The 23,430-nt window shown below is 34.2% G+C and overlaps 3 protein-coding genes across 4 annotated transcripts in view; 2 read left to right on the top strand and 1 right to left on the bottom strand.

The window, feature by feature from the left end:
• Positions 1-23,430, bottom strand: part of gry (trafficking protein particle complex subunit 11 gry) — an 86,467-nt gene that overhangs the window by 52,245 nt on the left and 10,792 nt on the right. For both annotated transcript variants that reach the window (XM_075303276.1, XM_075303275.1), the window contains 4 exons: positions 20,464-20,671; positions 20,205-20,395; positions 19,713-20,120; positions 19,359-19,510 (listed from right to left, as the gene is read on the bottom strand). In XM_075303276.1, the coding sequence (XP_075159391.1) occupies positions 19,359-19,510; positions 19,713-20,120; positions 20,205-20,395; positions 20,464-20,671 (959 nt within the window). The remainder of the gene's footprint in view (positions 1-19,358; positions 19,511-19,712; positions 20,121-20,204; positions 20,396-20,463; positions 20,672-23,430) is intronic.
• Positions 2,601-3,691, top strand: LOC142232638 (seminase-like). The gene has a single exon (XM_075303277.1). It carries the CDS (start codon positions 2,819-2,821, stop codon positions 3,599-3,601), a length of 783 nt encoding a protein of 260 aa, XP_075159392.1. The 5' UTR covers positions 2,601-2,818; the 3' UTR covers positions 3,602-3,691.
• LOC142233370 (seminase-like) lies at positions 17,896-18,926 on the top strand. The gene has a single exon (XM_075304268.1). The coding sequence runs from the start codon at positions 18,121-18,123 to the stop codon at positions 18,880-18,882; it is 762 nt and encodes a 253-aa protein (XP_075160383.1). The 5' UTR covers positions 17,896-18,120; the 3' UTR covers positions 18,883-18,926.

The raw sequence follows: 23,430 nt of genomic DNA on the forward strand, positions 1-23,430 counted from the left end.
CGCTGGGGGCCAGATCTGGAGAATACGGTGGGTGGGGAAGCAATTCGAAGCCCAATTCATGAATTTTTGCCATCGTTCTCAATGACTTGTGGCACGGTGCGTTGTCTTGGTGGAACAACACTTTTTTCTTCTTCATTTGGGGCCGTTTTTCCGCGATTTCGACCTTCAAACGCTCCAATAACGCCATATAATAGTCACTGTTGATGGTTTTTCCCTTCTCAAGATAATCGATAAAAATTATTCCATGTGCATCCCAAAAACAGAGGCCATTACTTTGCCAGCGGACTTTTGAGTCTTTCCACGCTTCGGAGACGGTTCACCGGTCGCTGTCTACTCAGCCGACTGTCGATTGGACTCAGGAGTGTAGTGATGGAACCATGTTTCATCCATTGTCACATATCGACGGAAAATCTCTGGTGTATTACGAGTTAACAGCTGCAAACACCGCTCAGAATTATCAACACGTTGTTGTTTTTGGTCAAATGTGAGCTCGCGCGGCACCCATTTTGCACAGAGCTTCCGCATATCCAAATATTGATGAATGATATGACCAACACGTTCCTTTGATATCTTTAAGGCCTCTGCTATCTCGATCAACTTCATTTTACGGTTATTCATGTGGATTTTTTTTTGATGTTTTCGTCGGTAACCACCTCTTTCGGGCGTCCACTTCGTTCACCGTCCTCCGTGCTCATTTCGCCACGCTTGAATTTTGCATACCAATCAATTATTGTTGATTTCCCTGGGGCAGAGTCCGGAAGCTCATTATCAAGCCAAATTTTTGCTTCCACCGTATTTTTTCCCTTCAGAAAACAGTATTTTATCAAAACACGAAATTCCTTTTTTCCATTTTTTTCACAATAACAAACGTTGCTTCACAAAAGACGCTCTATCTCACAAACTAATTGCCTTACAGACGTCAAATTTTGACACGAATCATTTGAAGGTTGGTACTATATCAAAATAATATGCATTTAATACTAGGGATGCCATTTATGTGTCAGACCGGGGACTTATCAGCCAAACTGTTATATCTTCCAAACTTATTTTAATAATGCCCCCCCACACTCAAAAAAAAAAAAAGTTTACTTGGATCCAAAGATTTTGACCTTCCTTTAAGGATTTTGGTATTGATTCTGAGCCAAAGATGTGGCTTCTTTAAAATAAAGACATTTTTTAGCGACCTATCTGGCTTTAAATCTAGGACCAATAAAATTAAAATTAGAATACAGATCTCATTTATCAAATTTTCATTCTCTTTTCGCGGTTTATTAATAAAGGTACTCACGTACAAACAAATGTCAGTTTAAAAATCTAAATTATAACGGATACTTCAAAGTAAAAAACGTTTTCTTAATTCCAAAACAAAAAAACTTTAAACCAAAGACGCTAAATCCTCAAAATAAGTCTTAGCCTATTTTTGAAGCGTTTTTATCTTAAAACTAAAGTTTCAATAAAAAAAGTTTACTTGGATTCAAATTTTGACCTTCCCTTAAGGATTTTGGTTTTGATTCCGAGTCAAAGATGCGGCTTCTTTAAAATAAAGAAATTTTTTAGCGACCTATCTGGCTTTAAATCTAGGACCAATGAAATTAAAATTAGGATACAGATCTCATTTATCAAATTTTCATTCTGTTTTCGCGGTTTATTAATAAAGGTACTCACGTAGAAACAATGCCAGTTTAAAAATCAAAATTATAACATATACTTCAGAGTAAAAAATGTTTTCTTAATTTCAAAAAAAAAAAAAACTTTAAGCCAAAGACGCTAAATCCTCAAAATAAGTCTTAGCCTATATTTGAAGCGTTTTTATCTTAAATCTAAAGTTTCAATATTTCAGTTAATTTAAGGACAATTTCTTTAAATAAAAAATGTGTTTCTTTACTTTAAGTAAAATTAGCCTTAGTTCAAAGACATGCGACTTTAACGGAGGGACGGAAATTTACAAACTGTGTGTCGTAAATTTAATGAAAAAATTTGAAGCAAAGATTATAAACTTTATTTTAATTCAAATTGCATTATTTTAAAGAAATTTGTCCTTAATATTTTGTAAATTTCGCATCCTAAAATTTAGGTTGCGAAATCTTTAATATCACGTAAATATTTTTTCAGTGCAAATGATTAGATTTATTAATTCATTAGGGGCGGTAGGATATAGTCGGTCCCGGTAGGATATAGTCGGTCCCACCCGACTTTGTACTTTATTCACTTGTTTTAAATTCACTATACAGATTAAAATTAAGCTTTTTCAGTGTTTATGATCAAAGCGTAACACATGTATGCTGATATTCTACTTAAGTTCATATCCTTTGCTCTAAATCATACACGATTAATACGATTCGATCTGTTAATCAACCAAAAATGCTTATTCTCATTTGAAAAAATCTAATAAACTCATCCACGTGTTTCATTGCATTGCTTTCTGCATCCAAGAGGTGTAATTAATTTATTTCGTTTTACAGAATAATGTTTTTGTTTTCAAAACAAACAAAAAATTATGATAAACATCAAAAAACTAAATATGCATTGATTATTGTTATAAAATTCTATATATTGGACGAACCTGCCAGTAGACACGAACAATTTTCAATTACAAATCATTGATATACAAACAGAACGTAGAACGTGCGCGATGCAGGTAAATTTGCTTCGCTAAAATTTAATGGAGAAATATTTGCAAATTGTATAATTAAGAATGGTGAAAGACCTATTTCGAAATATCGAAATCCAATATATACAAAAATTACAACCAATGCTCATATTTACACCCAATGTAAACCGCCCGAACTAAGGACCTGTTCTATTTACGACTACATAAATGAGGAGTTATTTACAATTAAGAACTGCCATAATACTATTAATTGTATTCCATATAACCATACTGAAGCCCTTGGGGATCCAAGCGAGTCCAGTAAATGCCCGCATTGTTGGAGGTTCCGCCACAACAATTGACAAAGCAAAATATCTGGTTTATTTACGATTGAATGGTGGATTTATTTGTGGCGGTAGTTTAGTATCATCCCAATATGTTGTGACAGCAGCCCATTGTGTTGATGGCGTTAGCCCTTCAAAATTGATAGTGGTTGGTGGTGCCACACGTCTCTCAGAAACTGGAGTACGCCGTGGAGTTGCGAAAATTATCAAACCCCAAAACTATAACAAACCCAAGCCTTATCACATGGATGTGGCCGTACTGAAGTTGGCATCAGAAATGAAGGGTAAGAATATTGCCACTATTCCTTTGTGCAAATCAAGTTGGAAGATAGGAGATTACATCGACCTCTATGGATGGGGTCAATTATCGGAAAATAATAAAATGTCAGTGGATCAGATGCGCAAAGTAAGCGTTCCATTGGTATTACGCAGTAAATGCAAACAAGCATACAAGAACCGTGAGACCATAACATCTTCTATGTTCTGTGCTGGTGATCTGAATGGCAAAGATTCTTGCTATGGCGATTCGGGAGGACCAGCTATATTTCAGAATGAATTGTGTGGAGTGGTATCTTGGGGACTTCGATGTGCCAGCTCAGTATACCCAGGTGTCTATACAAGTATTAAAGCCGCAAGAGACTTTATTGACCGAGCAATGAAACTTTGATTGTATATCTTAGAAAAACTTATTCAACTTTGCTAATCTATATGAAAAAAAAAAAACAAAACTCATTAATGTTCCCTTAAAATAAAATTGTGATCATTAGACTAATAAACAAATACTTTTTTTAGTACACTTAGAGAGATCCTCCGATCCAATATGTTCGCTTTTCGCGTTGAAATTTTCGCGGTTACTTTATTAAAACAGTTTAATATCAAGCAGATAAATTAACTCAATTGATGCGCAGTTTCTTCATCCTCTAGATTTCGGCAAGACTTTACTATGTTCGGTTTTCGAGTTGAAAACCACTTTCTTTATTTCGCGATTACTTTTTCTTAAATGATCAAAATTATAAACGAAAACAATGATCAAAATGTTGACAAAATTGTCTATAGAAATAAAATTTTGACAAAATTTTCAATAGAAATAAAATGTTGACATGGGAGCCACCGTGGTGCAATAGTTAGCATACCCGCCTTGCATACACTAGGTCGTGGGTTCGATTCCTGCTTCGACCGAACACCAAAAAGTTTTTCAGCGGTGGATTATCCCACTTCAGTAATGCTGGTGACATTTCTGAGGGTTTCTAAGCTTCTCTAATGCGCTTTACAGACTATCAGTTATTCCGGACGGAATGTCGGTGTTTGTGAAGAATATTACAGTGTGTCGGATCGATACGACTTGTCGGCGATGACTACATAATCGGTAAATGTGTTATCGATCCCATAAACATGCAGCAGTATCCATTATGCCTTCAGACTTAACTTATAATGTGCACAATATATGGGATGTGTTCGACACGAGCACTGCCGTCCGGAATAACTGATAGTCTGTAAAGCGCATTATGTTAGTGGTTTCACTGCAATGTGGAACGCCGTTCGGACTCGGCTATAAAAAGGAGGTCCATTGTCATTGAACTTAACATGGAATCGAGCAGCACTCAGTGATAAGAGAGAAGTCCACCAATGGTGTATCACAATGGACTGAATAGTCTAAGTGAGCCTGATAAATCGGGCTGCCACCTAACCTAACATATCCCTGTAAAGTCTTGCCGAAATCTAGAGGAACAAGTTACTACGCAACAATTGAGTTAATTTATCTACATTGTATTGAACTGTTTTTATAAAGTAACCGCGAAAATTTCAACGCGAAAAGCGAACATAGTACTGACCTTTAAGCAGGAAAAATGCATTTAGCTTTAAGCTTTTTATTCTGGTATTTAGCAGTTTTTATTAAATTAACGAAAATTATGAATTTTCGAAATTCGTTTTTTTCGAAAAGAAAAAATGAAAAAAAATAAAGAAAAAACAAGTATATACGGCCGTAAGTTCGGCCGGGCCGAAGCTTATGTACCCTCCACCATGGATTGCGTAGAAACTTCTTCTAAACACTGCCATCCACAATCGAATTACTTAAGTTGCGGTGACGCTTGCCGATGGCAAGGTATCTTAAAACCTCCTAACACCATCTTCTAAATTGTATATAAGTCCATACGTGGTATATATTAAATCAAAAAATATCGATCAAATACGTATGTAATTCAGTTTGACAAAATAGACATAAAATTGTGACAACATTTTCTACAGAAAAAAAATTTTCTATTGAAATAAAATTTTCACAAAATTTTCTATAGAAATAAAAATTTTGACAAAAATTTCTATTGAAAGAAAATTTTGACAAAAATTTCTACAGAAATAAAATTTTAACAAAATTTTCTATAGAAATAAAATTTGGACAAAATTTTTATAGAAATAAAATCTTGGTAGATTATTTTGGCTCTAGTGGCAACCATGATTATGAACCGAATAAAATTTGAACAAAATTTTCTATAGAAATATAATTTTGACAAAATTGTCTATAGAAATAAAATTTTGGTAGATTGTTTTTGGCTCGAGGGGCAACCATGATTATGAACCGATATGGACCAATTTTTGTGTGATTGGAGATCGCCTATATATAACTATAGACCGATATGGACCAATTTTGGTATGGTTGTTAGCGGCCATATACTAACACCACGTTCCAAATTTGAACCGGATCGGATGAATTTTGCTCCTCCAAGAGGCCCCGGAGGTCAAATCTGGAGATCGTTTTATATGGGGGCTATATATAATTATGGACCGATACGGACCAATCCTGGCACGGTTGTTAAAGATCATATACTAACACCATGTTCAAAATTACAACCGGATTGGATGAAATTTGCTTCTCTTGGAGACTTCGCAAGCCAAATCTGGGGATCGGTTTATATGGGGGCTATATATAATTATGAACCGATGTGGACCAATTTTTGCATGGTTGTTAGATACCATATACCAACATCATGTACCAAATTTCAGGCGGAGGGGATGAAATTTGTTTCTCTTTGAGGCTTCGCAAGCCAAATCTGGGGATCGGTTTATATGGGGTCTATATATAATTATGGACCGATATGGACCAATTTTTGCATGGTTGTTAGAGACCATAGACCAACATCATGTACCAAATTTCAGCCGGATCGGATGAAATTTGCTTCTCTTTGAGGCTCCGCAAGCCAAATCTGGGGATCGGTTTATATGGGGGCTATATATAATTATGGACCGATGTGGACCAATTTTTGCATGGTTGTTAGAGACCATATACCAACACCATGTACCAAATTTCAACCGGATCGGATGAAATATGCTTCTGTTAGAGGCTCCACAAGCCAAATCTGAGGGTCCCTTTATATGGGGGCTATACGTAAAAGTGGACCGATATGGCCCGTTTTCAATACCATCTGACCTACATCAATAACAACTACTTGTGCCAAGTTTCAAGTCGATAGCTTGTTTCGTACGAAAGTTAGCGTGATTTCAACAGACGGACGGACGGACATGCTTAGATCGTCTCAGAATTTCACCACGACCCAGAATATATATACATTATGGGGTCTTAGAGCAATATTTCGATGTGTTACAAACGGAATGACAATGTTAATATACCCCCATCCTATGGTGGAGGGTATAAAATCATAGACGCCAGCAGGGCTGTGGAGTCGAGTCAATTTTGCTCGACTGCGGTTCCGACTCCGACTCCAGCATTTCTTATTAGCCTCGACTCCGACTCCGGAGTCGACTCCAGGTGATGTACCTAAATCTCATTTTAACAGTATTCCAATTGTAATTTAAAGGTGTAGTGTTCCAAAAATAGACCGATATACACGCAAAAAAGTAATTATTTCCTCCTAAACGAAATTTTAGACAAATCTATACACGCCTGGACTGTACATGTTTCGGTTCGGGCGAATGAACCTTTCCACAGCCTTTAGTATAGATCTGGCTGGGAGAGATAACTCAATTTTGGGCCCTTTATGCTAACTCCTTATGGAGAAAACATTTGGGAAATTTCCTCTTACAAATTGAATCATCTTTTCTCCCACTGTATATCATTTTTTCATATAACTTACAAGTCCCTTAATCTTATTTTTATTTCGTTTTGTTACATAGTAATGCAACAACACGAAATTTATTTTTAGAAAGCTAATTTGTTAGAATTCACCTAAGTGGTGAACAGTCGAACAATGCTTATTGTTTCTACAGTCAACTACAACATGTGACAATTTACAGAAACGGGTTTCCAGGATACAACAACAATTCTAACGCGTACATTAGTCGTGTTTTTCCTAGTTTTACGACGGGCTCATCGTTGCTTATTATATTTCATGTTAGCCTGATACCGAAACAGGCAATTGACGTCCAAATGCATTATATCTAATTATACAATTATTTTTCGAGCTTTGTGGACAGATATAGATTAAGGAACATGGTTAATAGAGCCATTGAAAAGAAAACGCCAGATACAAATCTATACACGCCTGGACTGTACATGTTTCGGTTCGGGCGAATGAACCTTTCCACAGCCTTTAGTATAGATCTGGCTGGGAGAGATAACTCAATTTTGGGCCCTTTATGCTAACTCCTTATGGAGAAAACATTTGGGAAATTTCCTCTTACAAATTGAATCATTTTTTCTCCCACTGTACATCATCTTTTCATATAACTTACAAGCCCCTTAATCTAATTTTTATTTCGTTTTGTTACCCATTTGCTTTTCGCTGTAAGGAAGTTTATTTGGAAGAAAAGTATATACTTTTTGTGATAAACGTGTATTCTTTTCCAGGATGTAAAAACAATTTCATAAAGACAAACTCCAAAAAAAACATTGTTTTCTTGCTAATTGCATTTTCCCTCACATCTTTCTCAAATCCACGAGGTTTTTTAGTTCCTAGCACCTTTTTCTGTAATACAAACAATGTAGAAGAATTTATTCGATTTTATAATTTTTTTAAATTTTACCTTTCGCCTGGACGGAGAATCGAACCGCGGACCATGCACTCTATAAGCCAACACACTAACCACTGAGCTATGTACCTGTTATGGTCATCAATAGATAAATATCCATATAAGTTATATTTATATAGCATAACTTGCGGCGCCCACGAACCGAATAAACAAAGTTTATTTAACAGAAATAAACATTTAGTTTGGCACCGTGGAGCAGTGGTTGCTACGTCCGACTTGCATGCCAAGGGTCGTGGGTTCGATCCCTGCTTCGACCAAAGTTTTTTTTTATATATATATATTCCAGATATGTTCGGGAGATTCCGAAAAAATGTTCAACATTACATTGTAGTATATTAAATTTTGAACTGTAAAATGTGCCTTATTAAAGACCTAAAGTCAGAAAAGAACAGTGTTTGATATAAACGAAATGGACTGTGTTGTTGTTTCAAAAATAACTTTTTTTATTGAAAAAATAAAAATTTTGTAACAAACGATTTTTTTTGGTATTAAGAGTTTAAAATTTTCGAAGCAATTCAAAATACTCTAACAAAAGAAAAACGTTTTCGGTACACTAAAGTAGATTTCTCAAGTAATTATCTCCACATACAAAATCTGGGCCGACGGGAAATTTCCGCATTTATTTATGGATCTCAAATAACTCTGTATTCAAAATTTCTGACAAATCTTATGAAAATTTTAGACTGGGAAAAACTTCTTAAAACAAATCGAAAGATGGGTTTATATGTAGGTGCTCACAAAATTGTCCGGTATGACCCATTTTTCGAACTCGACATGCCTGCCAAAAAATTTAGAACGCTAGGTTCTACTGCTATATTGCCTTTATCAATAGTATATATGGTCAAAAATCGATATTTTAATATTTTAAAAATGGACAATACAATTGATCAATTCAGCCCATATTTTAGTAAAACCTACTTTTTATATCACCGTGAAATTTCACCCATGTAAATACACTTTGAATGGCCTGAAATTCATTACTTCGTTTTTCGTTGTTCGATAGGATAGGATAGGATGTGTTTTTCAAAGTTTGTTTCGCCGGAGCCGGAGTCGAGCAAAATTTCTACGACACCGGCTCCGACTCCAGCAAAATCGTCAGACTCCGGCTCCTACTCCACAGCACTGGGCGCCAGATCATTCCCATTTTAACCACGCTACGATGAACTACATTCTTACTATTTTTTAGAAGTGTATGAAAAACTTCTTCTGTTTTAGTTAGAATTGGACTAATTTGTATGTCATTGAAATTTTACCTCCATTTAGTTCATAAAATTTTTGAGACACATTTGGAATAAAGAAAAAAAATCGTTGGGTTGGGGAGAATTAGTTGCCAAATTTTAAAAATAAACTAAAACAAGTATATACGGCCGTAAGTTCGGCCAGGCCGAATCTTATGTACCCCCCACTATGGATTGCGTAGAAACTTCTGCGAAAGACTGTCATCCAAAATCCAATTACTTGCGTTGTGGTAATCAAGGCCGTAGCCAGGATTTTAATTCGGGGGGTTCAACTTTAAAAAAAAAATATTCATATAATCTCATGTGTAGAAAATTTTATTTATGCATAGGTATGTATACAATATTTTTATACCCACCACCATAGAATGGTGACGATGGTATAATAAGTTTGTCATTCCGTTTGTAACACATCGAAATATCGATTTCCGACTATATAAAGTATATATATTCTTGATCGGGGAGAAATTCTAAGACAATATAACCATGTCCGTCTGTCTGGCTGGCTGTCTGTCTGTTGTAATCACGCTACAGTCTTCAATAATGAAGCAATCTGACATTTTGCACAAACTCGTCTTTTGTCTGCAGGCAGGTCAAGTTCTTTGGGCTATATCGGTCCAGGTTTTGATATAGTCCCCATATAAACCGACCTCCCGATTTGGGGTCTTGGGCTTATAGAAATCGTAGTTTTTATCCAATTTGCCTGAAATTTGAAACCTAGAGGTATTTTATGGCCATAAAGAGGTGTGCCAAAAATGGTGATTATCGGTCCATGTTTTGGTATAGCCCCCATATAGACCGATCTCCCGATTTTACTTCTTGGGCTTATAGAAACCGCAGTTTTTATTCAATTTACCTGAAATTGGAAATCTAGAGGTATTTTATGGCCATAAAGAGGTGTGCCGAAAATGGTGAGTATCGGTCCATATTTTGGTATAGCCCCCATATAGACCGATTTCAAGATTTTACTTCTTGGGCTTCTAGAATCCGAAGTTTTTATCCTATTTGCCTGAAATTGGAAAATCTAGAGGTATTTTCGGGTCATAAATAGGTATTTAAGATTCGCCCCGGCCGAACTTAGTGCTGTATATACTTGTTATAATATTAAATTGAGCCGACGGGCTTTTTGGGCAGCAAATAAATCAATGACTTCTTCAGTCGGCACATTTATTCGGCGATGAACCGACATTAATGCCAATCCTTTGAGTCTACTCTCGCTAGTCGAATTTCTAAGATACGTCTTTAATCTCTTCGTTGTTGAAAATGAACGTTCGGATGAGCACGTAGTAACTGCAGGGATGGAAAATGCAGTACTATAGTACTTTTTTCAAACCTTTTTCACCCCGGTCAGTACCGTAGTACCCCCGCGAATGATTTAGTACCTTTTGTGTAGACATTTTTGAGTCGATATCAGATTTATGGTACAATAGCTTTGACAAAATATTTTAATATTTTGAGAAAGTCTTTATCAACCTTATTTGCTAATAGTCTTTTACAAATATGGCAAAACAGACATGTTCATGTGGGAAGAAAATCTAGATTTTGTAAAAGACATAGTCAAAAACAGGATTTTATTGAACTTCAAGAAAGTTTTAGTCGAAAGAAGAATGCGATTCTATATTATCGAAATAGTAGAAATAGTTGTCAACATTTTATTTCTATATAGAATTTTTGCAAAATTTTATTTTTATAGAAAATTTTGTCAAAATTTTATTTCAAATGAAAATTTTGTAAAAATTTTATTTCTATAGGAAATTTTTGCAAAATTTTACTTCTATAGAAAATTTTGTCAAAATTTTATTTTCTTTAAAATTCAGTCTCTTGACAATAATCTACCAGTGAAATTTTTGTTGAAATTTAGTAAAAAGTACCTTTCCGCTCAAAAAATACCTTTTTTGTACTTTCTTAAAAATTGTATTTTCCATCCCTGAGTAACTGGCAAAGTGACCAAAATTTTTAAAAGAATATGCACGTTTGGAAAAATCTCTTTATTGCTTCCATCGCTGAATTAGGCAGTTTCTTTTCGCAGGTTTTGCGCCATTTCATTTACACATGTGTGTTTGGCTGTTTCGTTGTTGTTGCTATGGCCAAACAAAGCGAGTCATGTTGACAAAAAAAAAACAACAAACACACATAAAAAGCAGAAATACATTTTCCAAAAATGAAATTTGTGGTGCGAACAAAAATAATTTGTTTTTTTTTACCGTCGTTTGACGGGCTTTTCAACTAGTATTCTATGATTTGTGCAAGTTTTATAGGTAAGCGTTCTTCAAAATAAAACCTCCAGTTTTTTTCAACATCTTCGATAAGATTTTTCTATGCAGCTAAAAATATATATTTATTTATATAAAAATATTCATTCATTTCGGGGGGGGGGGTTGATCCCCTCATCCCCCCCCCCTGAATACGGCCTTGGTGGTAATACTTACCGATGGCAAGGTATCTTAAACCTTCTTAACATCGTTTTGTAAATTGTGAGTTAGTCCATACGTGGTATATATTATACAAAAAAGTTATGTATAGGTAAGTCTACAAATAATTACGAATCTATATGAATTTTTGCACGGTACGTGGAGAGCCAGAATTAAAATATGGGGGCTACAATTATGAACTTTATATGGACCAATTTTTGTGTGATTGGGGATCGATTTATATGAGGTTGTTAACGGTCATATACTAGCACAATGTACCAAATTTCAACTGACTCGGATGAAATTTGCTCCTCCAAGTGGCTCCAATACCAAATCTCGGGATCGGTTTATATGGGGCTATATATGATTATGGACTGATATGGACCACTTTTGGCATGGTTGTTAAATACCATATACTAACACCACGTAGCAAATTTCAACCAGATCGTATGAATTGTGCTTCTCCAAGATGCTCCAAAACCAAATCTCGGGATGGGTTTATATGGGGCTATATATAATTATGGACTGATATGAACCAATCCCTGCATGGTTGTTGGATACCATATACTAACATCACGTACCAAATTTCAACCAGATCGGATGAATTTTGCTTCTCCAAGATGCTCCAAAACCAAATCTCGGGATGGGTTTATATGGGGCTATATATAATTATGGACTGATATGAACCAATTCCTGCATGGTTGTTGGATACCATATACTAACAACACGTACCAAATTTCAACCGAATCGGATGAATTTTGCTCTTCCAAGGGGCTCCGGAGGTCTAATCTGGGGATCGGCTTATATGGGGCTATATATAATTATGGACCGATTTCGACCAATTTTTGCATGGGTGTTTGAGGCCATATATTAACACCACGTACTAAATTTCAACTGAATCAGATATATTTTGGTCTTCCAAGAGGCTCCGGAGGTCCAATCTGGGGATCGGTTTATATGGGGGCTACATATAATTATGGACCGATGTGGATCAATTTTTGCATGGTTATTAGAGACCATATAAAGGGTGATTCTTTTGAGGTTAGGATTTTCATGCATTAGTATTTGACAGATCACGTGGGATTTCAGACATGGTGTCAAAGAGAAAGATGCTCAGTATGCTTTGACATTTCATCATGAATAGACTTACTAACGAGCCACAACGTCGAATTTTCAGTGAATGGGCCCTAGAAAAGTTGGCAGAAAATCCGCTTTTTTATCGACAAATTTTGTTCAGCGATGAGGCTCATTTCTGGTTGAATGGCTACGTAAATAAGCAAAATTGCCGCATTTGGAGTGAAGAGCAACCAGAAGCCGTTCTAGAACTGCCCATGCATCCCGAAAAATGCACTGTTTGGTGTGGTTTGTACGCTGGTGGAATCATTGGACCGTATTTTTTCAAAGATGCTGTTGGACGCAACGTTACGGTGAATGGCGATCGCTATCGTTCGATGCTAACAAACTTTTTGTTGCCAAAAATGGAAGAACTGAACTTGGTTGACATGTGGTTTCAACAAGATGGCGCTACATGCCACACAGCTCGCGATTCTATGGCCATTTTGAGGGAAAACTTCGGAGAACAATTCATCTCAAGAAATGGACCGGTAAGTTGGCCACCAAGATCATGCGATTTGACGCCTTTAGACTATTTTTTGTGGGGCTACGTCAAGTCTAAAGTCTACAGAAATAAGCCAGCAACTATTCCAGCTTTGGAAGACAACATTTCCGAAGAAATTCGGGCTATTCCGGCCGAAATGCTCGAAAAAGTTGCCCAAAATTGGACTTTCCGAATGGACCACCTAAGACGCAGCCGCGGTCAACATTTAAATGAAATTATCTTCAAAAAGTAAATGTCATGGACCAATCTAACGTTTCAAATAAAGAACCGATGAGATTTTGCAAATTTTATGCGTTTTTTTTTTAAAAAAAAGTTATCAAGCTCTTAACAAATCACCCTTTACTAACACCATGTACCAAATTTCGCAAGCCAAATCGGGGGATCGGTTTATATGGGGGGCTATATATAAGTATGGACCGATATGGACCAATTTTTGCATAGTTGTTAGAGACTATTTACTTACACCATGTACCAAATTTCAGCCGGATCGGATGAAATTTGCTTCTCTTAGAGGCTCCGCAAGCCAAATCTGGCGATCGGTTTAAATGGGGGTTATATATAATTAAGAACGGTACCCAGCAAAAACTAGGTAACCACATCTCATTACAATTGACATTACCAGGAGTAAAGCTGTCATTACACGTTGCATTACATTGCGGCGAGTTATAATGACTAACTTGTAATGACAAAAATAAATACTTCTCGGTAATTTTCGAATTGTTATTCTCAAATTTTTAGGCAGTTGTAGTTAACGAATTAATAAAATAGAATAAATGATGGTACCATTAGGTATAATTATTCACATAATCGAGCACTTACATAAAAAATCAAAAAGAATATGTAATGTAACGGTAATTCTGAAAATTTTTTCTTAAGAAATTTTTGTCACAAATATTTCATAATAATTGTGTTTAATGACATTATCATATTATGTTTTAAATAAATGCTTTTTTATACCTCATTCACATTACACTTCCAAAATGCGCTTAAACTAAATTTCAAATGAAAAAGAGACTTAAAATCCACTTTTAGTAGATTTCGAACCTTATGTGAATTGGCTATTGCATATTTATAACGTAATTCACGAATCCAACTCCCTTAAACAACCTACATTTATTTCTATTTTAAGTGTGAAATTAATTTGCATCTTATTTAGATTATTTATTAGATTTTTTGTTTATACAATATTCGTTTCTAGTCAAGTAGTTCTTCTATTACAGCATCACTCGCCATATTTTGATCCATTGTAATCGGCGATAGAAATCAATATTTTCGAGATTTGGTTGCCTGAGACAATAAGTGGCTATTTTGCTAGCTTTGGTGTATCTACGAATAAGTCATTACATATTAGGGGATTATATGCTTTAAATGCACTACTTATTTTATGGCCTAAAGTATGCCTGGGGAGAAGTACTTTCCTTCTAGGACATGCCTATGTAAATGTAATCTGAAGCGATGCCAATTAATAAGTGGTTATTAATTTTTAAATAGGCTTACCTACAAGATTACCAGGTAATGAGAGTTTTTGCTGGGTATGGACCAATTTTTGCATGGTAGTTAGAGACCATATAATAATACCACGTACCAAATTTCAACCGGATCGGGTTTTGTAGCAAATACACCTTAAACTTAACTATTAAATTCGCCCAAACTTTTTTGTTGTAAATTTGTTGAATCGTTTATGGTGTCCTTATGTTATGATATTCTCAAATTATGCAAAAAGATGTAAATGGTTTTAAGAAAAAAAATTTGAATGTTGTAGAAAATAAAGTTTGAATGTAGTTTAGAAAATTCCGCTAAAAGTTCTCATCAAATTATGAGCGCGATAAAATCTAAATCTGTAGATTATGAATGGAATTTAGAATTACATTACCGGGAAATAAACAATAATACGAGGGCAGTTCGGAAACTTCTTAGCCTAGCACAAAAAGCGCAGTATAAACAGAAAAAAGTTAAGTGTTTTGGAAACTTCCATCTCTGTTATGAACACATGTTAAATTTTGTTTCGATCTGGCAACTCCTTCATATAAAAACAGGTGTTCAAAAAAGACGCATCCGCAATCTTTTTTACAATGGAAAAATTAGAAATGCGTGCTGTCATTAAATATTTACATAAAAAGGGTTTATCGGGACAAGAAATTTATAATGATATGGTGAATGTGTTAGGTGAAAGTGCTCCTTCATATGCAACAGTAAAAAATTGAGTTGCTGAAAATAAACGTGGTCGTACAAGCATTTGAAGATGAACCACGTAGTGGACGTCCAAAAACAGCAACAAAAACAGAAATTGTAGCCAAAGTGCATGATATGGTATTAAATGATCGACGAATAAAAGTGCGTGAAATTGCTAATAGCATGGGCATCTCAAATGATCGAGTCCACTTAATTTTGCATGAAGAACTACAGATAAAAAGCTTTCTGCAAGATGGGTGCCGCATTTGTTAACAGTCGATCAAAAACGCATAAGAATGAACATTTCTCAAGCTTGTTTGGATCGTTTTAAGCGAAATAAAATAGATTTTAAGTGTCGTTTCATAACTGTTGGTGAGACATGGATCGCCGTAAAAATAGCTCCTATCATATTATTTTGCTCTTCGAATATGATCGTGACAATCATGTTTCTTCTCTGCGTGTACCTAAACTACATTAAAAACGCCAATAAGACAAACATAAGTAAGTGTATTATTCGACAAACTCAAGAAAATGTCTTTAGAGCCATTCGAAGATTAAGGTGGAGGCATTTACAAATTTTAAGAGAAATTTTGTGTGAAATACGAATTTAGTAAATCTAGTGAATTGTGGGAACAAATCTACTTTAGCAAAAGTTGTTAAAAAAAAATTGGGGGTAGGAGAAGATATTTTAGAATCGAAAAGTCTATACAGTGGCCAAAATAATAATCGCTCTACAGCCCTGAAGTGCTTACTTTTTTTTAGTATAACATTTAAAAACTATGCAGTCTACAAAGACAAATAGAAGGCGGTTAATTTTTTTGTTTCAGAAAGGAAAACATCGCTTCGCTATATTCCCAATATATTTCCCTATTCCATTGAGCATTGCTATGCTCATATCGTTAGCTTAATGTGTAAAGGTGCTAAGTCAACCTTTTACAAAAAATGGATTAAGATGCAGATCGACAGATAAATCGGCGGTGTTCTGACAGGTCTGTATGTTATTCCACTGCGTATCGCTCGTTCGAGGTGTCCACACTGGCTGCATAGTTTACCACTGATCGGCCAATTGCCTTAAATGCAGTTAACAAGGTTTCTTTGTCCGCACCCCAAATGCTGCCGACAAGCGACTTGAGGACCTTATTTCTACAGCGGAGCTTATCACAAATTGCAATGGCATGGGCGGACGACTTAAAAAGGCTGTCGAATGTGACCCCGAGAATCTTGGGGTAATTTGTTGTCGAAATTGTTTCGCCATCGACTCTGACATTCAACTGCCTGCGTACTTCCGCCGTCCATATCCTCAAATTTCTTGCAGTGAAATAACTGGTAAGATCAGCGAGATAGACATTCAATCGATCGCAAATGTCATTAGGCTTTGCTAAAAAATTTTAATAACATTTTTTTTTTGTACGATTTTACGTTTACTGTTTGTATTGAAATCATTTATGGTAACTACATTTACAGTTTTTCGAAAATAGGTTTATTTCACAATTTATTAAGTTTTTTGTCTCTCCTGTAAAATTTCAAAAAATTGACTTAGCACTTTTACACATTAATCTAACGATATATATTCTAATGCAATCGAATTAAATTTCTTAAATAGTTTTGTAATGTAAATAACATCATTCACTTGAATAAATATTTGGACAAACATAGACACTTTCATCGAAAAATATGTAACCTATATAGCATTACAAAAACGCCTTTTCTTATTAGAAATATATTGGAAAAATAGAAAATTCATTTTCATTACCAATTGGTCACTAAACTAACATGGAAGAATTACCAAAAATATTTCTTCGAATAATCCTAGTTATAATTATATATCAATTGACATTGATCCATGCGAACAATACTCACATAACTCGCATAGTTGGTGGACAAAACACATCAATTCGAAATGTAAAATATATTGTTTCATTACGTTTAAAAAATGGAAAATTTTTTTGTGGCGGAACTTTGGTGACTAAGCAACATGTGGTAACAGCTGCTCATTGTGTGGATGGATTGAATAAAAACGACTTCCAAGTACATGCAGGAGTTACATCTTTACGAGAAAGTGGTGTTAGAAGATCTGTTTTAAAAATGACTATACCCAAGGCCTTCAACATGCGAAACTTCACGACGGATATAGCAGTCCTTAAATTGTCTAAACCAATGGTTGGTACAAATATAAAGCCCATTCCCTTATGTTCACATGTCATCAGTGGCAATTCTAAGTTAAAAGTATCTGGATGGGGTTTAATCAATGAATACGCCTATAACCCTTCGCAACAGTTGCGTACTGTTTATGTGAAATTGGTAGCTAAAAACGACTGCCGTAGAAATTACAACAACGTTATGAAGCTGTCACGAACCATGATGTGTGCATCAGTGCCAGGGAAAGATGCATGCACGGGCGATTCTGGAGGTCCCTTGGTCCACCGAGGCGAACTTTGTGGGGTTGTTTCTTTTGGAATAGGTTGTGCCCGCAATCAATACCCTGGAGTTTATACAACAGTTAGGTACCTTAAGAAATTTATAGAACATGCATTGAAAAATTAGTATTAAATTCTACAAAAAGTAGAGAGATGCCTGAAGAGCTTCTACCAAAAGAATTTTGTAATATGTGAATAAAGATCATTCACTTGTACAAACATATGGACAAACAGAAATATGTAACCTATATAGCATTACAAAAAAAAAAACGTCTCTTCTTACAAATGTATTGGAATATAAGAAAAACATTGTTCATTAACATCATTACCAATTTGGTCACTAAACTACCATGGAAGAATTACCAAAAATATTTCTTCGAATAATTTTAGTTATCTTTATATACCGATTGACATTGACAAATGCGACCAATACTCGCATAGTTGGTGGACACAACACATCAATTGAAAAAGTAAAATATATTGTTTCACTACGTTTAAAAAATGGAAAATTTTTTTGTGGCGGCACATTGGTGACTAAGCAACATGTGATAACAGCTGCTCATTGTATGGATGGATTGGATAAAAATGATTTCAAAGTACATGCAGGTGTGACATCCTTAAGACAAAGAGGTGTTACGAGATCTATTATAAAAATAACTAAACCCAAGGTCTTCAACATGCGAAACTTAACGATGGACATAGCAGTCCTTAAATTATCTAAACCAATGATTGGTAAAAATATAAAGCCCATACCCTTATGTTCACATGTCATCACAAGCAATTCAAACTTAAAAGTATCTGGATGGGGTTTAATCAATGAATACGCCTATAACCCTTCGCAACAGTTGCGTACTGTTTATGTGAAATTGGTAGCGAAAAAATATTGCCGTAGAAATTATAGCAACATTATTAAGCTGTCACAAACCATGATGTGTGCATCATTGCCAGGGAGAGATGCTTGTACAGGTGATTCTGGTGGCCCCTTGGTTCACCGAGGCGAACTTTGTGGGGTTGTTTCTTTTGGAATAGGCTGTGGCCGCAGTCAATACCCTGGAGTTTACACAAAAGTAAGATACGTTGAGAGATTTATAAAATATGCATTGAGAAATTAATTTGAAATTCCAAAAAAAAAGTAGTAAAAGAATTTAAATTAGCAAATAAATTGTGACTAAATTTGTTATTTTATTTTTATAGCGAAACGCATTAGGATATTCAAATCAATGTGACTTATTTGTACATTACAAAATAGCCCAATGAAGTAGTTCGTATTATGATAGAGCTTTCTTTCATTACTGCTGGTGTTTTCTGAATTTTTAATTTTTAGTTTCATAAGTGAAAATTAAAAAAAAACACGCATTTTTGTTGCCGAACTCAACAAGACTAGGGCGGCATGTTCCTCATTACCAATTACTTAACATCTAACATTATTTGTGTGTGTTTCTATCCATTAAAAAAATTTGCAAATTAAAATGTAAGAACATGTTTGCATCGAACGCTATGAATTCAAGATTTGGTATCGTTTCCCAAATTTCCATATTTTTCTGCAAAGGTTTTTGATTTGCCCAATATTTTGTTATTTGTTACTTACCTTTGTTTTTTAAATTAGTTGGTACGCTAATGCTCATTGCTATTCCCGTTATAAATACATTATAATGGTTACTAATTGTTATTGTTGCCATGTAGTACTCATTTACTAGCATTGCCTGAGAACCCAGATTGCATTGCGTGACTAAATGGAATCTGTAAATAAAATAAAATAAAAAATACAACATTTAATACAAAATATAAAAAAATAAAATAACATATTAACAAACATGACAAATAACCGTATAGAATGTAATAACAAAAGCTAACTCATATAGGAAGTGGATAACTTTTGTTTTGTTACATTCAATAGCAAAGTGCTTTAAAATATGATAATAATAATTGAGAGATGACCTACGTAGGAGTAATATAACAAATTGGATTAATTATGATATTATCATCCAAATCACGATTTCGATTGTGGTAGCGGAAGGCATTATTGGTAAATGGAATACTTTTGCACAATTGCATCGAAAGATTATCAGTCCCCACTAGCGTCTCGACGCGTACAACACGAAGTTGAGTATTTTCCAAGAATTGTTGAGCCTCTGTGGTAAACAGGAAACGATGATAGATAGAAGGTTCCAATTTGAGATTTTGCTCATACGGCTGTAAAGTGTTGTTGGTTGCATCATTCAGCATATTTCGCAAGGCCAATAGATCAGAATATATTCCAACTTGTGTGGGCTGTAGTTTATAATTATTGCTGCCATCAGTAATTATTACTTGAATATTACGTATTTTAATGGGAACATCTGTTTGCAACCTATGGATATATCAAAAAAGTCAATTGTATTCAATTGTATGTAGAAAAATATCCAAATTGAAGATCTACAATAATGTGTCATACCTTAGTATTACGCTCAATTTGATAATATCATCATTTTTCAATTCGATTTTCTCAAATGTTGTACAAATTTCCATAAGTTCTGTTAACTTATCTAGATCGATATTTATGGGACTGGTAACATTTTTCAAGACATTTTCCCATATTGTCCGAACTTCAGGAGCATTTTGATTTTGTGGTACAGGTGCCTCACCCTTTAAATAAGAAAAAAATAGCACATTAGTTCATAGATTTTTTGAATGAATTTTTATACGATATTTACTTGTAAAACTTTCCATAGATTTTCCAAAACCATTACACGTTCATTGGGCGTAGATTTAATTTTAAGAGATAAGGCTTCTAGACTGCATGAAATGAAATCACCCACTGCGCCCGAGAGTAGGGCGCACTTCATTGTTTTTAACAACACATCCGAGAATAAGGAACTCCATTTGTCTTGGCGATAGTCGGGTAACATTAAGGAATATAAACTGCAATAAAAATAGACAGTCGAAGGATGAAATTATCAGACAAATAAAATCATCACCAACTTTGATGATGCTTCATAATGTGGCTATATAAAACCAAGAACTATATATCCTGCAGGAAGTAGATAGAGATGCAAAAGTCGATTTTTCGACTTATCAATGTCAAAAAATTATTAACTCTTTCAGGTTTGGTGGTTAGTTAACTCACCACCTGCTTTTGCTTGTATAAAACTGATTGTGTGCCACCTCAAATCATTTTTTTTTAATTCTTACATTTTTAAAGCCACCGTTAATCATTTGTTGCGAGACTTTGTCGCTAGAGTGCACTGGTTATGTTTTTATGAAATAAAAATTGTAAAACTGTGGCCCAAAGTGTTAATTCAATTAATAAAATGATACAATTAACATTTTAATCAAGATAAAAACAATAAGTTAATTAAGTCAATGATTGACAATTTTAAAATTTTCAATTAAAAAAAAATATTTAATATAATTAACTTTTTAATAAAACTCGGAAGACTAAATCAATTTAAAAAAGTGATGGATTTTTTTTAATTTTTAACTAAAAATTTATTTCAAATAATCAATTTTTGAATTAAACTAAAAAATAGTTACGTTTTAATGAAAAAATTAATTGAGTTTTGCAATCAACGTCAACTAATTTTTTATCGAGTAATGTCCAATTAAAACTATGATTTATAATATCATTTTCGTGATTGAAGACATTTCAATTAAAAAATTAATTAGATCAATTAAATGCACACAGAAACAACTATCACCAAAATATTTCCAATTAAAAAGTTGATTGAAGTTGAAAATTTTTTTCAATTAATAAATTAATTGATACAATTAACTTTTTAATGAAAGTCATGGATATTTTTTTTTAATTTTTAAATAAAATTTTATTTCAAACAATATTTTTTTTTATAAAACTAAAACCGCAAAGTCAGATAAGAAAGTACTTGGGAAAAGTAACGTTTTTAATTTAAAAAAAAATGAGTTTTACAATTAACATCAATTAAATTTTTAATTGAATCAATTTAAAAAATAATTGAAATTTTCCAAATAAATCAATTAATTTTTTAATCAAATATTTTTTTATACGCAATTAAAATTTTGACAAAATATTCTATAGAAATTAAATGTTGACAAAATTTTGTATAGTAACAACATTTTGGCAAAATTGTCTATAGTAATAAAATTTTGACAAATTTTTCTATAGAAATGAAATGAAATTAAAACTAAAATTTTGACAAAATTTTCTATAGAAATAAAATATTGACAAAATTTTCTATAGAAATAAAATTTTGACAAAATTCTCACGCAGTAAGCGGTTGCAGGTAGCCAGATGCAACAAGCGGTTGCAGGTAGCCAAGGGCAACAAGCGGCTGCAGGTAGCCAGGGGCAACAAAATTTTCTATAGAAACAAATTTGTTACAAAATTTTCTAAAGAAATCAAATTTTGACAAAATTTTCGATAGAAATAAAATTTTGGCAAAATTTTCTATAGAAATAAAATTTTGACAAAATTTCCTATAGAAACAAAATGTTGACAAAATTTTCTATAGAAATAAAATGTTAACAAAAATTCCTATAGAAATAAAATTTTGACAAAATTTTCTATAGAAATAAAATTTTGACAAAATTTTCTATAGAAATAAAATTTTGACAAAATTTTCTATAGAAATAAAATTTTGACAAAATTTCTTATAGAAATAAAATGTTGACAAAATTTTCTATAGAAATAAAATTTTGACAAAATTTCCTATAGAAACAAAATGTTGACAAAATTTTCTATAGAAATAAAATGTTAACAAAAATTCCTATAGAAATAAAATTTTGACAAAATTTTCTATAGAAATAAAATTTTGGTAGATTATTTTTGGGGATCGGCTATATATAACCATAGACCGATATGGACCAATTTTGGCATGGTTGTTAGCGGCCATATACTAGCGCAATGTACCAAATTTCACCACGTACCAAATTTCAACCGGATCGGATGAATTTTGCTCCTCCAAGAGCTCCGGAGGTCACATCTGGGGATCGGTTCAAATGGGGGCTACATATAATTATGGACCGATATGGACCAATTTTTGCATGGTTGTTAGAGACCATATACTAACACCTCGTACCAAATTTCAACCGGATCGGATGAATTTTGCTCATCCATGAGGCTCCGGAGGTTAAATCTGGGGAACGGTTTATATGGGGGCTATATATAATTATGGACCTATGTAGACCAATTCTTGCATGGTTGTTAGAGACCATATACTAACACCATGTACCAAATTTCAACCGGATCGGATGAAATTTGCTTCTCTTAGAGGCTCCACAATTCAAATCTGGGAATTGATTTATATGGGGCTATATATAATTATGGACCGATATGGACCAATTTTTGCATGGTTGTTAGATGCCATATACTAATACCATGTACCAAATTTCAACCGGATCGGATGAATTTTGCTCCTACAAGAGGCTCTGTAAGCCAAAACTGAGCGTCGGTTTATTTTGGGGCTATACGTAAAAGTGGTCCAATATGGCCCATTTGCAATACCATCCGACCTACATCAAAAACAACTACTTATGCTAAGCTTCAAGTCAATAGCTTGTTTCGTTCGGAAGTTAGCGCGATTTCAACAGACGGACGAACGGGCGGACATGCTTTGATCGACTCAGAATTGCACCATGACCCAGAATATATATACTTTATGGGGGTCTTAGAGCAATATTTCGATGTGTTACAAGCGGAATGACAA

This window comes from Haematobia irritans, chromosome 4 (genome assembly GCF_050003625.1).
Source record: "Haematobia irritans isolate KBUSLIRL chromosome 4, ASM5000362v1, whole genome shotgun sequence".
Taxonomy (NCBI): domain Eukaryota; kingdom Metazoa; phylum Arthropoda; class Insecta; order Diptera; family Muscidae; genus Haematobia; species Haematobia irritans.